General features: G+C 32.9%; 1 protein-coding gene across 1 annotated transcript; it reads left to right on the top strand.

Moving 5' to 3' along the window:
• Nucleotides 1-14031: 14031 nt before the first annotated feature.
• BDBG_05449 (uncharacterized protein) lies at nucleotides 14032-14628 on the top strand (the record flags this gene model as incomplete). Its single annotated transcript, XM_002623895.1, has 4 exons — nucleotides 14032-14172; nucleotides 14231-14244; nucleotides 14306-14411; nucleotides 14470-14628. The coding sequence occupies 4 exons, from the start codon at nucleotides 14032-14034 to the stop codon at nucleotides 14626-14628; spliced, it is 420 nt and encodes a 139-aa protein (XP_002623941.1).
• Between the last annotated feature and the right edge of the window lie 1097 nt (nucleotides 14629-15725).

Below are 15725 nucleotides of genomic sequence, written 5' to 3'. Positions count from 1 at the left end.
TCTCTGTGATACTTCTATTTTTATCTCAGTCTTGTCTTGTTTAGGGAAACAAAGAAGAGTTGTATAATTCTTTTAGACATAAAACAGTTAACTCATTTTATTAGAGAAAGTGGCAGTTTTAGTATCTTCAATGTCTGAAGTAACTTTGACTTTGAAACATGATCAAATGCTTCTTTTATATCAATAAAAACTGCAGTTGAGACCAGACTCTCATGCTTTGCTATTTGAATATCATGAACAACTGAGAGAACAGTGTCAATTGCAGAACACTGTTTTCTATCTCTCATTTGTTCCCTGAATAAAAGAGAATCATCTATAGAGCTTATAAAAGATAGTTAAGTAACTATTATCTTTTCTAAAACCTTTTCTAGACAGTTCAAAAGAGATATTACTCTATATGACTTAGAAATTGAAGTTTTTCTATTAGGTTTTGCAAGAATCACTTCAGTGGCTTCTCTCCAGCATTCAGAATGATATTCATTTTTCAAGAGATTGAAAAAGAGCTCAAAATATTCATTCTTTAAGTAGGAATATGTATTTTGAATAATCAAGTGATTAATTGAATCAGAACCTGCAGCAGTTTTAACAGAACTTGAGAAGATAGCTGACTCTAATTCATCTTATATCAGATCAGGTCATTCTCAGTTATTTTCATCAATGTAGTTAAGAAGTAATATATTCTCTTTCTCTGAATCTGAATCTGAATCTGGTGAGTTCTGAAAGAGAATTCTCATGAAAGCTTGACATTTTTCCTCAAAAGAGTTTGCTGTATATGATTCATTCTGAAACTCATATTCTAAGACTGAAAGTTTTACTACACTTCTTGTTTTAGTATAGTTAAAAGCCTTAAAAACTTTCTTCTCTTGTGCTTCTTCAAGAAATTTATTTCAGCAGTCTGTTTTAGCTCTTTTAATATCTGAAAAATATTCATTTCTGACAGCTTTGAACTCTTCATCAGATATTATATCATTCTTTCAATCTCTTCTAGCAGTAGCTAATTCTTTTCTTTTAGATGAGATATTCTCATTTCATCAAGGTTTTGAATACTCAGAAGATTTTCTTTTTGAAATATTATCTCTAACACTTGTTAGAATAATAGATGTAATAAGCTTCACTCTATTCTCAAGCATTTCATTTGAGATATCTTGACCAGAATTTCAATATAGCTCATTCTGTCTTTCAGATTTTAACAGTTTTATACTTTCTTCAACTGCTTTTCAATCAGCTTTTTCAAAGTTATACTGATTAGAGAGAAGAGGATTTTCACTCATTTGTTTTTCACTCAGTTCAATATCAAATTGAATAATCTCATGACCTGATTCTGATGTCTCATTTGAATCAATAAATCAGTTTACAAGTCTTCTTTTCATTAGATTTTGTGACATGAAGATTAGATCTATAATAGACTTCTGTTTCATGCCTTTTCTAAAGAATGTTTGTTAATCAGACTTATTAACCAAATCTATTGAATGCTCAAAGATTCATTTAATCAGATTATCAGCTCTCACTGCTCTCTTGTATTCTGAATTTCATCAGAGATGATGTGCATTGAAATCTCCTGCAATTATAGAGTTTCTTGATAGAGTTATGTTCAGAAATCCTCTATCAATTGTTCAGATATTGTTATTTTCCTTCAATAACTTTTCATTATAGATATTTATGAGCTGTATAGTATCAAACTCATTTTCTTTATCTATAATATCACCCACCAGAATATCAGGGTCAGACATGATATTAAATCTTAGATTAAATTGATATCTTGATCTCTTTCTTTCTGTAAGAAATCCCGCTTCTCGCGGATTCTTTACCCCTATTCCTATCTCTCACGTAATCAATAGGGCTAGCGGCCCTTGACTACACACAACTATATAGACTGAAGTTCATGAATACTATTCATAACTCAGCTTGAATGCTATTATACATTTGATCTCTACATTTTATCTTTCTATCATAAATACTTCTAGTAGTTAACAGTACATATCACATCAAGCTGTAAACACCTGAATAATTGCCTGTGAGCACTTATTCTTATATTTCAAGCTCAGTCAGTCAGCAACTGCCTGTTATAACTGAAAGAACTAGAAACTTGCATACTTCAATCTCTGTGAACTCTACTGCAGACACTCAGAAGCAGTTATCTGAATCATGAATAATCTCTGTAGAAGAAGTCTCAGAGAACTTATCAATCACTCACAGAACATCATTCTCTGCATCTCAGATAGAAGAACTCTCAGAACCTGTGAATGAATCAATCTCAGTGAAGAATATTCTTGAGCATCTTTCATGAAATTAAGCTATTTTTCTACAAGAAATACTTACTGTCTGCAAACACTCTCAAACTGAGTCTCTAGACATGATCTTCAGAGATATCTACAAACTGAAAAGAAACTTCTTTAAGTTATAATTACTTAAGGTCATCTATCAAACCACAATCTATAAAAGCTTTTATGAGTTTGTATTTGAAATTGACTTACAAGCTCAGCTGTGTGACATGAAAGATGAAGAAGCTGTCACTTATACAATAACAGATCTCTATTACACTGAAGCTAAGAACTGACTGAATTATCTAGAGAATGATCATGAGAGATTCTGATAATCTGTTCTCAAGATTTATCTAGAGAATAAGTTGAGAAACTCTGTAAGCTGAACAGAGAACATCTGAACTGCAATCATTAATATTAGAAAAAGAGATGACAAATCTGATGAAGACTACTCACAGCACTTCATGAAATTGTGATATAAATTAAGATCTGTGAAAACAGGGTTCTGAAATAAGATCTGAATGATAATATTTATGAAGAGACTGAATAAAAATATGCAGAACAAGCTTATTGAGTAAGACTCTAAGCTCTTGACTCTGAAGAAACTGATGACTCTTATTCATCACTTATAAATCACTGTGAGAGTCACAGATCTGCAGAGAGCAGACTATCAACTGACTCTGTAAGAATCAGAATAACAGAGAACAGATTTGTCAGAAAAAGATGATAAGACATAGAGAGATTCATATCTGACTACTGAGTAGAGAGAAAGAGCTTCACAAGCTCTCATAAACAGAGTGTATAACAGAGAGACTAAGAAAAAGAAACTCTGCTTTATCTGTTCTAAATCAGAACATCTCTGCATAAACTGTTCAGACAAATTAAAATAGAAATTTGAGAAGTTACAGTCAGAGTCAGTAACAGTCTTCTTAAGAGCTCTGAAGCTGATATCTGAATCTGTTACTTCTCTGATGAAAATACTTACTCATAGAGAGAGACTGCACTGCAGTACTGCTGCTCTGCAAGCATGAGAAGTATTGATGAACTCAGAATCTCAGGTTACTGTGATATCTCTAAAGCTCACAGAGTAAATGAGCTGAAAGATAAAGACTGAGAATCTGCTCTTGTAATAAGCAGAGTATGAGAACTCAGATCTGAGAACTGAGAGACTTATAAGAATTATCTTTGAATTACAAGATCTCTCTGAAATCTGAAGAAGATTTGCAGAAACTGTGATTATCACAGATATTATAGATAATATGTACTTAGAACTTGTATAACTTTAAAGACATAATTCACACATAGCTGTCTGTGAGTCAGGTTTATACTTCTGATCAGTGTTAACAGACTCACTCACAGAGATAGAAGCAGTTAATGCTGTAGAGTTAATTAGAGAAGACAAGCTCATCTATATAATAACTTTATAAGTATCTGAGAATCTCACAGTTATGAAAACTGAGCTTCAGATATCAGAGAAATATCAAGATCTTACAGAGATATTTAGCTCAGTAAAGACAGCTGAGCTTTCTTCTTACTGTGAGAAGAATCTGATAATAGATTTGATAGAAGAACAGAAACTCTTCTGAGAATCAATCTATAAACTCTCTCATCATGAGACAGAGGTCTTGCAGACCTATGTGAAGAAGAATTTGAAGAATGACTTCATTCAATCTTCACAGGCCTTCATGGAAGCCTCTGTAATATTTGTAAAGAAGAAGGATGAAGATCTCAGATTGTATGTAAACTATTATAATCTGAACTTCAAGATAATAAAGAGCTGCTATTCTCTGTCTCTGATTAAGAATATAATCAACTGTCTCACAGAAGCTGTTATATTCATATAACTGAATATAATCAATGTATATACACAGCTGTGAATACAGTCTGAAAATAAATGAAAGACTGTCTTTAGAACTGCACTGAGATTGTTTGAATATCTAGTGATGTCTTTTAATCTGACTAATATTCTCACAGTATTTCAGTCTTTCATCAATAAAATACTTTATACATATCTGAATGTCTTCATGATAATATATCTGAATGATGTGATGATGTACTCTGTGAAGAAGAAAGAACACACTGAGTATATGTAAAGTGTATTGAAGGTCTTAGATAAGACAGAACTGTATATTAAGCTCATAAAGTGCAACTTCAGTATCTGCTGAATTAATTTTCTAGAATATATAATCACTGTAAATGATATTCAGATGAAATCTTTGCAGATTAAGACTATTCTATTATAATCAGAATTAACTAGTATTTACAAGATTCAGATCTTTCTGAGCTTTGTGAATTTCTATAGATAGTTTATCTTTGTATTTATGAGAATCTTTTTAACTCTTATAGACATACTGAAGAGTGAAAATAAGAAGAAGTTATTTCATAAATAGAGAATGAAAAGATTATTGAGAAGAAAGAACTGTGAGAACTTTCTTATCTCAGAAGCTTACAGAGTCTTTATAAGATTGAAACAGATATTTACAGATACAGTGATACTATTTCACTTTAATTTCTTACTCTTAATCAGATTGAAGACAGATGTCTTCTTCTTTGTAATTTCAGAAATAGTCTCATAACTATAGTTAAATGAGAACTGAGTTTCAGTAGTCTTTTTCTTGCAGAAGATGTAATCTGCAGAGATCAACTATAATATTTATAATTAGAAGCTTCTTATAATAGTGAAATTCTTTTATCACTGATATCACTACTTTAAGAATCTTGTAACAGTGATTACTGCTAGAACTGATTATAACAGCTTATAACAGTTTACTTCAATCAAGAAACTCTCACAGTGACAGATTCACTGAGCTCAGAGACTGAGTGAGTTCTAGTTCAAGATAGAATATATTAAGAAAACTAAGAACTCAGCAGACAGACTCTCTCACAGATCAGACTATATTAAGAAGATCAGAGTGACAGATATAGAGAGACTAGAGAAGACAGAAAAGCTTTACAGAATACTCAGACTGAGTATTGTAAAGAGATTAACTGAAGAGTCTTTCAATTTTTTATAAAAGAAGAGAAGAGAGAAAGAAAAGAAGCCTGCACAATTACTCTTTATAATACTGAGAGTCAACACTCTGAGAATCTCTGTAAGAATTCTTGAAGAGAGTATCTATAATCTGAAGAATTTACAGGCTTTGAGAAGCATCACAGAAGATCTGATGTAAGAGAAAACAGAGTATAAGTCTTTATAAGATCTTCTATTCAGATTGTCTGAACTGCAACTGAAGAATGAATATACTCAGTATATTTAGAAACTGCTCACAGCAGAAATCAACTCTGCAGAAATAAAGAATTGAAGAGACTTAAATAATCTCTTATGAAGAGAGGGTTAGATTTATGTGTCTGTGAATGAGTTTCTATATGTAGAACTTATTAAAAGGTATCATAACTCTTCTCTAGCAGGTCATTTTATAGATACTAGAACTCATGAGTTGCTTATAAGAAAATACTTCTGACTGAAGATACAAGAATTTATGAAGAAGATAGTGAATTCTTATACTGTTTATCAAAATTTACAGATAGTGTAGTTCAGATTATATGAAGAACTTACTTCTCTATTCATCTCACAGAAATCTTGAGAATAGCTAGAAATGAATACTCTTATAAGTCTCTCTGAAAGTAAGAACATATATAATGCCTGTTTTAACAGTGTGCTGATGATAGTAAATTACTTTATTAAGATAACACACTTTATACTCATCTATAAGAACTTGAAGTTAAAGAATTTGACTCATATCTTTATTCACAATGTGATTCAGTTGCATGAATTGTCTGCAAATATTGTCTCAGATAGAAAATCAATCTTCATAGAAGAGTTCTGATCTGATCTGATAACTATACTGAAGATCTTGTGAGATCTAAGCACAGCTTTTCATTAATAGACAGATAATCAGACAGAATGTCTGATGAGTATATTAAAACAGTATCTGCAGTACTTTGTTAATTATAATCAGAATGACTGAATGCATTGATTATCACTTACAGAGTTCATATATAATAACTCAAAGCATGTCAGTACAGATAAAACCCTCTTTGAGATACTCACTGAGACTTATCTGCAGATAATCTTGATAAACTCACAAGAGTACACTATAGAGTGTGATGATGTCTGTGAACAGACTGAGAGAATTCAGAAGATCTGAGAGAAAGTCTGTAAATTCTTAAGAAAGACTCAAGAGTATCAGAAGAGATACTATGACTTTAAGCATATTATAAAGAGTTTTAAGAAAGATAATAGAGTCTGACTGAGTCTAGAAAACATCATCACACAGAGATCTAGCAAGAAGCTGAATCTCTTATAGATAAGATCTTATAAGATTATGAAGAAAGTTAGCTTACAGTTCTACAGATTGAAACTGTTATCTGAGTTATAGATATATAATATTTTTCATATCTCTTTACTCTATGAATATAAGAAATTCTCAGAAGAGAATTCTGTGACTCATCATCTTATTTATAAAATACTAGAGAGTGAAAGAGAATATCAGATTAAAGAGATTATTAACTCAGAGAAGTGAGATCATAAGCTCTGATTCAAGGTTCAGTGATAAGAGTATTCTGATAAGATAAATAAGTTCACTTGAGAATCATTCAGACAGATAAGATATCTGTAGAAGCTGAGACATGACTTTTATACTGCAAATTCTGATAAGTCAGAATGATACAGTCTTCACTAAGAATCTGATTATAATAAAGATATTAATACTGTTATTTATAAATTCTAGTCTATAAGATGATGAATTTCTACTGAAATGAACAGTCTGCAGTGTATATAAGAGAAGAAGAAATTATATTCTTATTAAGCTAAAAAATAAGAAAATAAACAGAGTCATGAACACAATTTGAAGATCAATAAAGAAAAAATAAAGAAAACTCAAACTCACATTCTTAATATCTATGATATTCAACTTCTTCACAACTATCAATTTTCTTCTTCAAAGAAGTAGAGAGTATCATACTTATAGTACAGATAATTATTGCATTTGATGTGAAGATTATCAAAAATGCACAGACTTCAGAGAAGTCAGATATCAGAGTATGTATAGTTATAGCAGAGTCTTGAAGACTGATTATCTGTACATGTGATCAGATACTTCTTATAAAGCTATGTCTATTTTCTCAGTTATACTGAAGTATTCAGTCTGAAAACAATTGAGATACAGAGAGAGAACTTATCTGTTCAGATTAACTCTCATCATAAATTCATGACATTCACATTGTTTTAATTACCTGGATTTTACAGGTACCTGAAGACTCATCTCTCATTAACAATGAAATTGCAGAAATGCACTGCAGTGTGAGAACTATTAATAGAGAACCTAGACATATTTGTATATATCTGATCAGAAATTGTGCAGACAGAGAGAGAGTGATTATAGACTCATAGAGCTGCAGAAGACACTGATAACACAGAGAGCTTTGCAAGAACTGTTAGCTAAAGTTTGTAAGAAATTACTTATAAGAAGACTTACAGCAAAGAAGAGAACTGCACTGCTTAGAGCCAGAGACTGGCCTGAAAGAGACAGAGAATTAGCTACTGGCCTGAAGATCAGATGCAGTGACAGGGCTGAAAGAAATGAAGATATAATTATAAGTGACAGTATCTCTGCTTCATCAATCAGTAAAAAGTAATTAGAGAAGTTATAGAGACACTCATGAGAAGCTCAGCAGCAGTCAGACATTATTTATAAAGATATTGAAATTGAAAAAAATTTTTATTCTTGAGAAGTTCTTGAATCAATATATGAACATTGTCAGAAATACTCTCTCTCTATTATCTGAATAAAAATACTTCATGAATGAATGAGAATACTCACAGTTTATAAGAATGAAAGCTGTTACAGAAAAAGAGAAAAGAAGATGAGATTCTATGAATAGATCTGAGATATTTATACTACTTTAGAGAGGTTTGCTTACACTGTAAGTAATTCTACAGAATAGTCAAATCACTCTAGTAAATAAGAGTGATTGTAAATCACAGATCTGAATCTTTCTATATGATTATAAAGAGTGATTGCAAACTGTAAATATCTTAATTCTACAATTCTACAGAGTTAATAAAAGAATGAAAAATTCCTCACAATTCTACAGTGTCAAAGAATAATGATTTATAAGAATAAGTGAAAGATTAACTTGTGAATATTTCTCTTTAATAAGAATAATCTTATAAAGAGTGATTCATCTATGAGATAAATCTGTGTAATGATCACACAAGAATCTCATGAAAATGATTAAGAGTCAATCAGAATTCTTCTATATGAAAGATATGAGATGAATCTATATAATAATCAGAGAAGAATCTGTAGATTATAAAGAATCTTATAGAATAAGAAACTGAGTGACAGACTCTTTTTTCTTTACAGTGATAAGAGATTTTTCCTCACTGAGATTTTTTATAGATATGAAGAATTTTTAGTGAGTATCACTGCAGTGCTGAGCTGACTCTATAAAGTCACTCAGTGAAAGGCTTCACAGATGAAGTCTTAGAGAGAGAGAGATATGTAAGAAATTCTGCTTCTTATGAATTCTTTATCTCTATTTCTATCTCTCACATAATTAATAGAGCTAGCGGCCCTTGACTACACACAACTATATAGACTGAAGTTCACAAATACTATTCATAACTTAGCTTGAATGCTATTATACATTTAACTTCTACATTTTATCTTTCTATCATGAATACTTCTAGTAGTTAACAGTACATATCACGTCAAGCTGCAAACACCCGAATAATCGCCTGCGAGTACTTATTCTTACACTTTCATAGATCACTACTCTTGACTTTATCTCAGACTTTTGAGGTAAAAAGCAGTAGTAGCTTGAATGAGAAATGACATATTTTTGCTCAGCATCAAAATTCGGCTTCTGAAGCAGTATAAAATCAACTTTTTATTCAAATGCAATTTGAAGACAAGAATAAATATAATTTAAGTTTCTATTCACATTATTTTGAATAAATGTGATTTTTGAAGAGTTTTTAAACTTTTTTTGTTGTTTTTATTGTATATTCATACTAAAAGAGAGTAGAGTAGAATCTAATCACTATCATCAGATAGTAGATTATAACTGTTCTGAAAAGTAGAAATCTCAACTGCTTGCATTATATCTAGTTTATTATCAGAGTCATTTCTCAATTCTCTAATCTTAACAGAAGTTTGAGAATTCAAATTCTGTTTATATTTAGCTGAAGAATTGAAGTTTGAGAACTTAGATAGTTGAAAGTTTCTTCTTTTTAAGCTTGCAGTTATAAGTCTACTGACTTGACTCTTCTCTTCAGTTCTAGATTGACTTTGAGCTTCATCTTTTCTTCAGTTCTTTTGAGTTCTAGGAGTAAACATACATTCTTTTGAGCTAGATGCATGTTTTTCTTTGCAATTAGAGCACTTAAGCAGAGTATGTTGATAAATTTCACCTCTTTTTAAGCATGTTTCACATTTATACTCACTAGTTTTGTGATCTCTGGCACAGAATGCACATTTTGAGTCTCTAAAACATAAGATTGTAAAGTGTTCATATCTTTGACAGTTTGAACACTGTGTTTGAGCTTTGAGATTCATTCTTGAGTCTTTGTATTCATGAACTCTCATTTTCAAACCTGCTACTCTTACTTCAGAGATCTTTGACTGTTCAAGTGTTTTTATATATACTAGAACAGAGACATTTCTTCTGCTTTGTCTGAACTCAATTGAATTTAGTCATACAGGCTTCTTTCTCAGTTGAATAGAGTTGTATTCTTTCAATTCATTTTTGAGAAGTAGCATTTCTTCTTCACAGTCAAAAATTTCAACTGGAATATTATAAAGAATGAATTTGTCTCACTTTTCATCTCTTTCAGATAGAATTGTTATGTTCAGCAAAGATTCTACTGCTGACTTTCAGAGATTCTCATTCTGAATAAGAAATTCAGCACTGAATTCAGGTATTGTAGTCAGAATGATGAAGTTTTCAAAGAATGATAACTCAATTGAAGCTATAACTGATTTTTGAACTTCAATATCAGTTATCAACTGAGAAAAGAACTGCTGATTAATTTTATTTCTAATTCTGAAAATGAGATTTGAGTTTAGCTTGTTTCTTTGCAGAATGTCCTGATTTGAGACTTTGAGAATGAGTCTTCTATTTCTAGAGATTTGAAAGTTTTTCTCTTTTTACATTTTCTTTTTCACTTTTCTATGAATAGAGGCATGAGCAGTATTCTTCTCAGTTTTCTCAGGATTTTTAGCAGGTTTTGAGACAGCAGGTTTAGAGACAGCAGATTCAGCTGCTTGAGTATATGTTTTCTTCTGATTCAAAGAAGAAGAAGAAGTAGGAAAAAAGAAAGAAGAAGAGTAAGATGAAGAGTCAGTGATTGTACTAGAACTTTTCAAGGTTTTTTGAACTGTGATTGAGATTTCAAGTTTGAACTTGATCATCTTCTGTAGTTGTCTAGTCTGAGTATAAAGAATTAACAGAACTTCTTCATTCATCTCACTCAGACACTGCTTTTCAAGAATCTTGCTTGCTTTTTCAAGTTCCTGTATTTCAAGAACTTGTTGTTTCTCTATTTCTTCTTTCTTTCTTCTCTTCAGAATTTCAATCTCAGAAATAGCATTTGAGAAAGCATCTTTTTCCACATCAACTGAGTGTATTTTTGAACTCATTGTTTTCACTCAATAAAAAGTTGGTCAGACTGTTTCAATTGAGATATTTCTAAGTCTGTTTTCAATTGAAAAGTTGATCAGACTGTTTCAAAAGAAGAATAAAAGACTTTTATGTATAAAACACCTGATTTTTTTCACACTAGTTCAGTAACTAGGTTAGATTTTTAAAGAGAATCTAATAAACTAAAATTGATTTTTAAGATAAATCAATAAAATCTTTACAATCTCTTTCTTGAGATACAGTGAGGAAAAGTATGATATCAATTGATAATAAATCAGATAATATGACAGTTTTTGAGAGAAAAACTGACAAAAAATAAATCAATTTTTTGCAGAGAAATTGATTAAAACTATTCAATTTTATTCTAAATTATTCAATTCTCCTCACACAACAAGTGTGCAACTCAAATCAGTTAATAAAGAGTGTAAAAAAGAATTAAGTATTAATGAAAGCTCTTCAGCTACTGAAAAAGTAATTCTTACTTAAAAGAATATGAAATTATGACAGAAAACAACTCTGTTTTTAATTCTTTGTAAGAATATTGTGTAAAACCCAGAGAAAAACATCTTACTTTTTCAAGAGAAGTAAAAAATTATTTCTAAGATCTTTTTTTTTTGCATTAACTGCTGCAGAAGAATAAGATAGAAACTGCTAAGATATGCACTACTGTATATCTTCTATCAAGACTTTCTCTCTTCAGAGTCTTGATATTATAGAGAATATAAGTCTATTTCTATATAATAATATAAATATTGTCAGCGGGATGTAGAGGAACTGGTTATTTATATCTCAAAATAGAAGACTTTATCAATGATTATATTAATATAGAGTTAATTCTCAAATTCAATAGAAACCTAGTGTTGCTGTTCTCAATTTCTTGCAGAATCTATTGAATATTGAGGTATTAAAACTAGATTTAATATATCTCACTGTGCAAGGGATCAAAGGCTCAGTCAGACCTTGAGATATACTGATTTTATAGTTGTTGTGTCTGCCGATTATGTATCAAGTACAGTTGCTGAGGTATCTTTTTGTACTTTTCTGTTGAGGATGGGCCAGATTGAGAGAGGTGGTACGAGGGTGAGACTTGGTGTTGATGTCTAGATACACTGAAGACAGACCGCGGAGGTTGCACTTCAGAAGTGGCTGTTGATTATGTGCTTGATATTATCACCGAGGTATCTTTTTGTATTTTTCTGCCGGGGATGGGCCAGATTGGGAAGGGCGGTACAAGGGTGAGACTTGGCGTTGGTGTTTTGAAACATCAAAGATGGACAGGGTTTTCGCGGAGGTCACTCCTCAGATATCTCCACAACTACAGATCGGGGATCTTCCAAAATCGAGAAGATTGGCGCATATGGCTAGGACTCTTCACCTTACAATTTGTATGGCACTTTGGCCCGGGGTTGTGGTGTGGTAGGGGAGAATGGGGGATAATCCCACGCAGGAGTTCTGAACGACGTCTGGTTCACGTTTGGCTGGATAACTCCACCACCACACGGGGTATGCGGTCGGCGATGGGGTCAAAATGCTCGTATGATCGAGGGCTTTTCGATGGATCTATCGGTGGGTTCTTATTCGAAAAATCGAGCGAGTTCGTGGTGGAGCGGTTGATGGATGATTGATATTCTGTAAGTAATTAGTAAGTTCTCTGAGACTTCTTTTATAGAGATTATTCATAATTCAGATAACTGCTTCTGAGTATCTGCAGTAGAGTTTATAGAGATTAAAGTATATAAGTTTCTAGTTCTTTCAGTTATAACAGATGATTGCTGACTGACTGAGCTTGAAATGTAAGAATAAGTACTCACAGATGATTATTCAGATATTTACAGCTTGATATGATATATACTGTTAACTACTAGAAGTATTCACAGTAGAAAGATAAAATGTAGAGATTAAATATATAATAGTATTCAAGCTGAGTTATGAATAGTATTTGTGAACTTCAGTCTATATAGTTGTGTGTAGTCAAGGGCCGCTAGCCCTATTGATTACATGAGAGATAGAAATAGAGATAAAGCATCCGCGAGAAGCGGGATTTCTTACACTTTAAGAACTGCTCAACAGCAGATTAAAAAGAAGCTTAGAAATGTAAGAAAGACTTAAGAGTAAAAAGAGAAGAAAGAATAAGCTACTATACAGTAGTAATTACAGTTGAATAAGAAAAAGATTAAAGAATTTAAAAATTTTCTTTCTAATCAGAAAAGTAAACTCTTGATTTTATAAAAAGTAACTAAATTATGTTTTTAAAGCTTTATCAGAGTGCTTATAAATTCACTACTGAAGAAATCTGATAATATTATAATCTTTACTAATTTAATAACTGCTTACTCACTGAATCTGTCTTTATTCAAGATTTTATATTTTAGATGAGTTATTAATAGACTGATTACTGAGACTATGAATTTCATATTTGATCTCATTTAATCTGATCTCATACATTTCTTGACATGAATCTCACTGGGACTAATCATTAAATAAACATGCAAAGTGACTATATATCAGATCTCAAAATGAAATCATGACTTGAAAAAAATGAGAAAGTGATTTCATTTGATTTCATTTAGTCTCATTCTTAGTATAAAGTTACTATTTTTAGACATTTTAAGGTTTTTTTTAGACTATTTTTAATTTTTTAAAAAGTAACACTTTTTGATAACACTTAAATAAGATTTAAAGTCATTTAAAGTAATAAAAATAATTTAAATTGAGAAGTGAAAATCATGATCTCATTTGAAAAATGTGATAAGAGTAGACAGTAAGTCTCACTGAGACAGTATGAGACTACTATCTAATGTTAGAACTGTGTAATGGGATCTGTCGAATTGACAATGAGACTATCAAAAATTCTGGTCCTGGTCTCAGACACGGTCACACGGTCAGTCTAGTTATTAAGTCTAATAAATATTTATAGAATTAGCTGTATATTTTTATATGTAATTTTCTATATATATTTTCATCATATAATATATCATCTTAAAATCTAATTATGTTGTTAAGATATCAATGAAAATATTTCATTATTATGATGATGAAATGATGAGTGTTAAGTGTAAGTGAGTATTGAGTAGTTAATCACATTACTTCATATAATGATGTGACAGTTTGCTAGCGGCTGAAAATGATCATTTTCACAGCTGCTGAACATTACATTTGTGGTGATGAGCAATCGATTTGGGAACGCTACGCACAAAATGCCCGTACGCCCGCAAGTGCAGTTGCAAACCACAATGATGTCAGATTCTACTTTGGTGGCTACAAGGTGTGCAGGGAGAGCAAGGCCTCCTAAAACAGTTCTTTTGTCACTGACTTTGTAGCAGTTGACTGTCCTGCTGTAAGTCTTAAGGATCTACAAGTTCTCTCTGATAATGAAATACCCACCATGGTAGTGGTAGGGAAGGTAAAGACCCCCTCTGGAAGCATGACCTTAGACATTATGGGAGGATTACAAGGAGGGCGAAATGGGAAAACCGATTTGACTTGCTCTTGGAATGTTTCCGCGTAACCCTACCCCCCAAATTAAATACCTCCCGTGTGCCTGACTAATAGTCTTGTTTAGGTCAAATTGCCTCCTACAGCATCACTTCAAAATGCGTTACGGCTTCCTTACACATACGATAGCACTATATTCCTCAAGCAGGATGTTCCACCCGGAGGGAAGGACTCAGTATTATATCACACCGCCCAGAGAAGCAACCAGTTCTCTAGGGAGTCATAAAGATGATATTTCAGTTCGCCACTGCCTGTGCTACCTCCTCTACACGATCAATAAAAATAGCAATCATACAGCTGAAAATACATTTAGTCGCAAGCAGTGGACTAGCTCAACCTTTGGCCAAGGGCCTGCGGGCCCCATAACCCCCATGTCCAACAACCTAGAAACTGTCCATACTCCAAACAACTCCGCATGACAATATACCAATATCCTCCTCTGATCCATTACACCTATACTGAAACGGGTCAAGGTATAATACAACTATACTTTTTCGACGCGATGACATTCATGAGTCAAATAATGGTGAGGAGTATATTTTGATCAGCACTAAGAAGATAACTATGGACATCCATGGTAGCGACGACGGCAGTAGCAGCGATGGCGAAGCTAATGGTGATGATAATGACAGCTCTAAGTAGAGGAGGAGAGACGCAGCGCCTCGGAAGCGCACTGTTGCCTTCAAGGAAGACAAATGATCGGGGAAGGGGAAGGAACCGTTGATTGAGAAGCTGCGGCGTGCAAAGGATAGTTGATACTAGTTGGTTCTCATCCGATACATGTACTCGGAGGGGACAATGGACGATTATGTGATCAGTGGCCAGATGGAACGAGCTGCGCGAGCTGGTTGTGCAGGACTTGGTGATTAATTCAGCGGCGACAGTGGGGGATGCAGGGTTTTCAGAGCTGATTTGGCCTTTATGGGTCAGGGCCGGCACTGAGGTTACGAAGGTTATGAAGGTTATGGAGACTTGGAAAGTCACAGTGCGCTGGAGGTTGTGAGGTCGTGGGTTCCAACACCATCCCTAATACCTCGGAACCAATGTTCTTACGCTCTGACACCCGTCTGATTGATATAAAACACTCTCCTCTGGCGCCTATCTAATATCTTTTCCTTTCTTTCCTTGACGTTAATTTTTGTACTTTCGCTCTGCTAGTGCCATCAATTGGTAGTTAGACCGTGCTGGCAAACCTGGCAACCTGTCACTCCTGTGCGCTAAGTCTAAATAGGCCAGAAAGCATTTGATCTGGATGGCGCTAAACCCTACAGGGCAACTCCCCATGATACGGTATTGGGAGGTGGGGGGGAAAAGTTGAGTAAA

This window comes from Blastomyces gilchristii, assembly GCF_000003855.2.
Source record: "Blastomyces gilchristii SLH14081 genomic scaffold supercont1.11, whole genome shotgun sequence".
Classification (NCBI taxonomy): Eukaryota; Fungi; Ascomycota; class Eurotiomycetes; order Onygenales; family Ajellomycetaceae; genus Blastomyces; species Blastomyces gilchristii.
The sequence above is the reverse complement of the archived record's forward strand: the minus strand, read 5'-3'. Positions and strand labels throughout refer to the sequence as shown.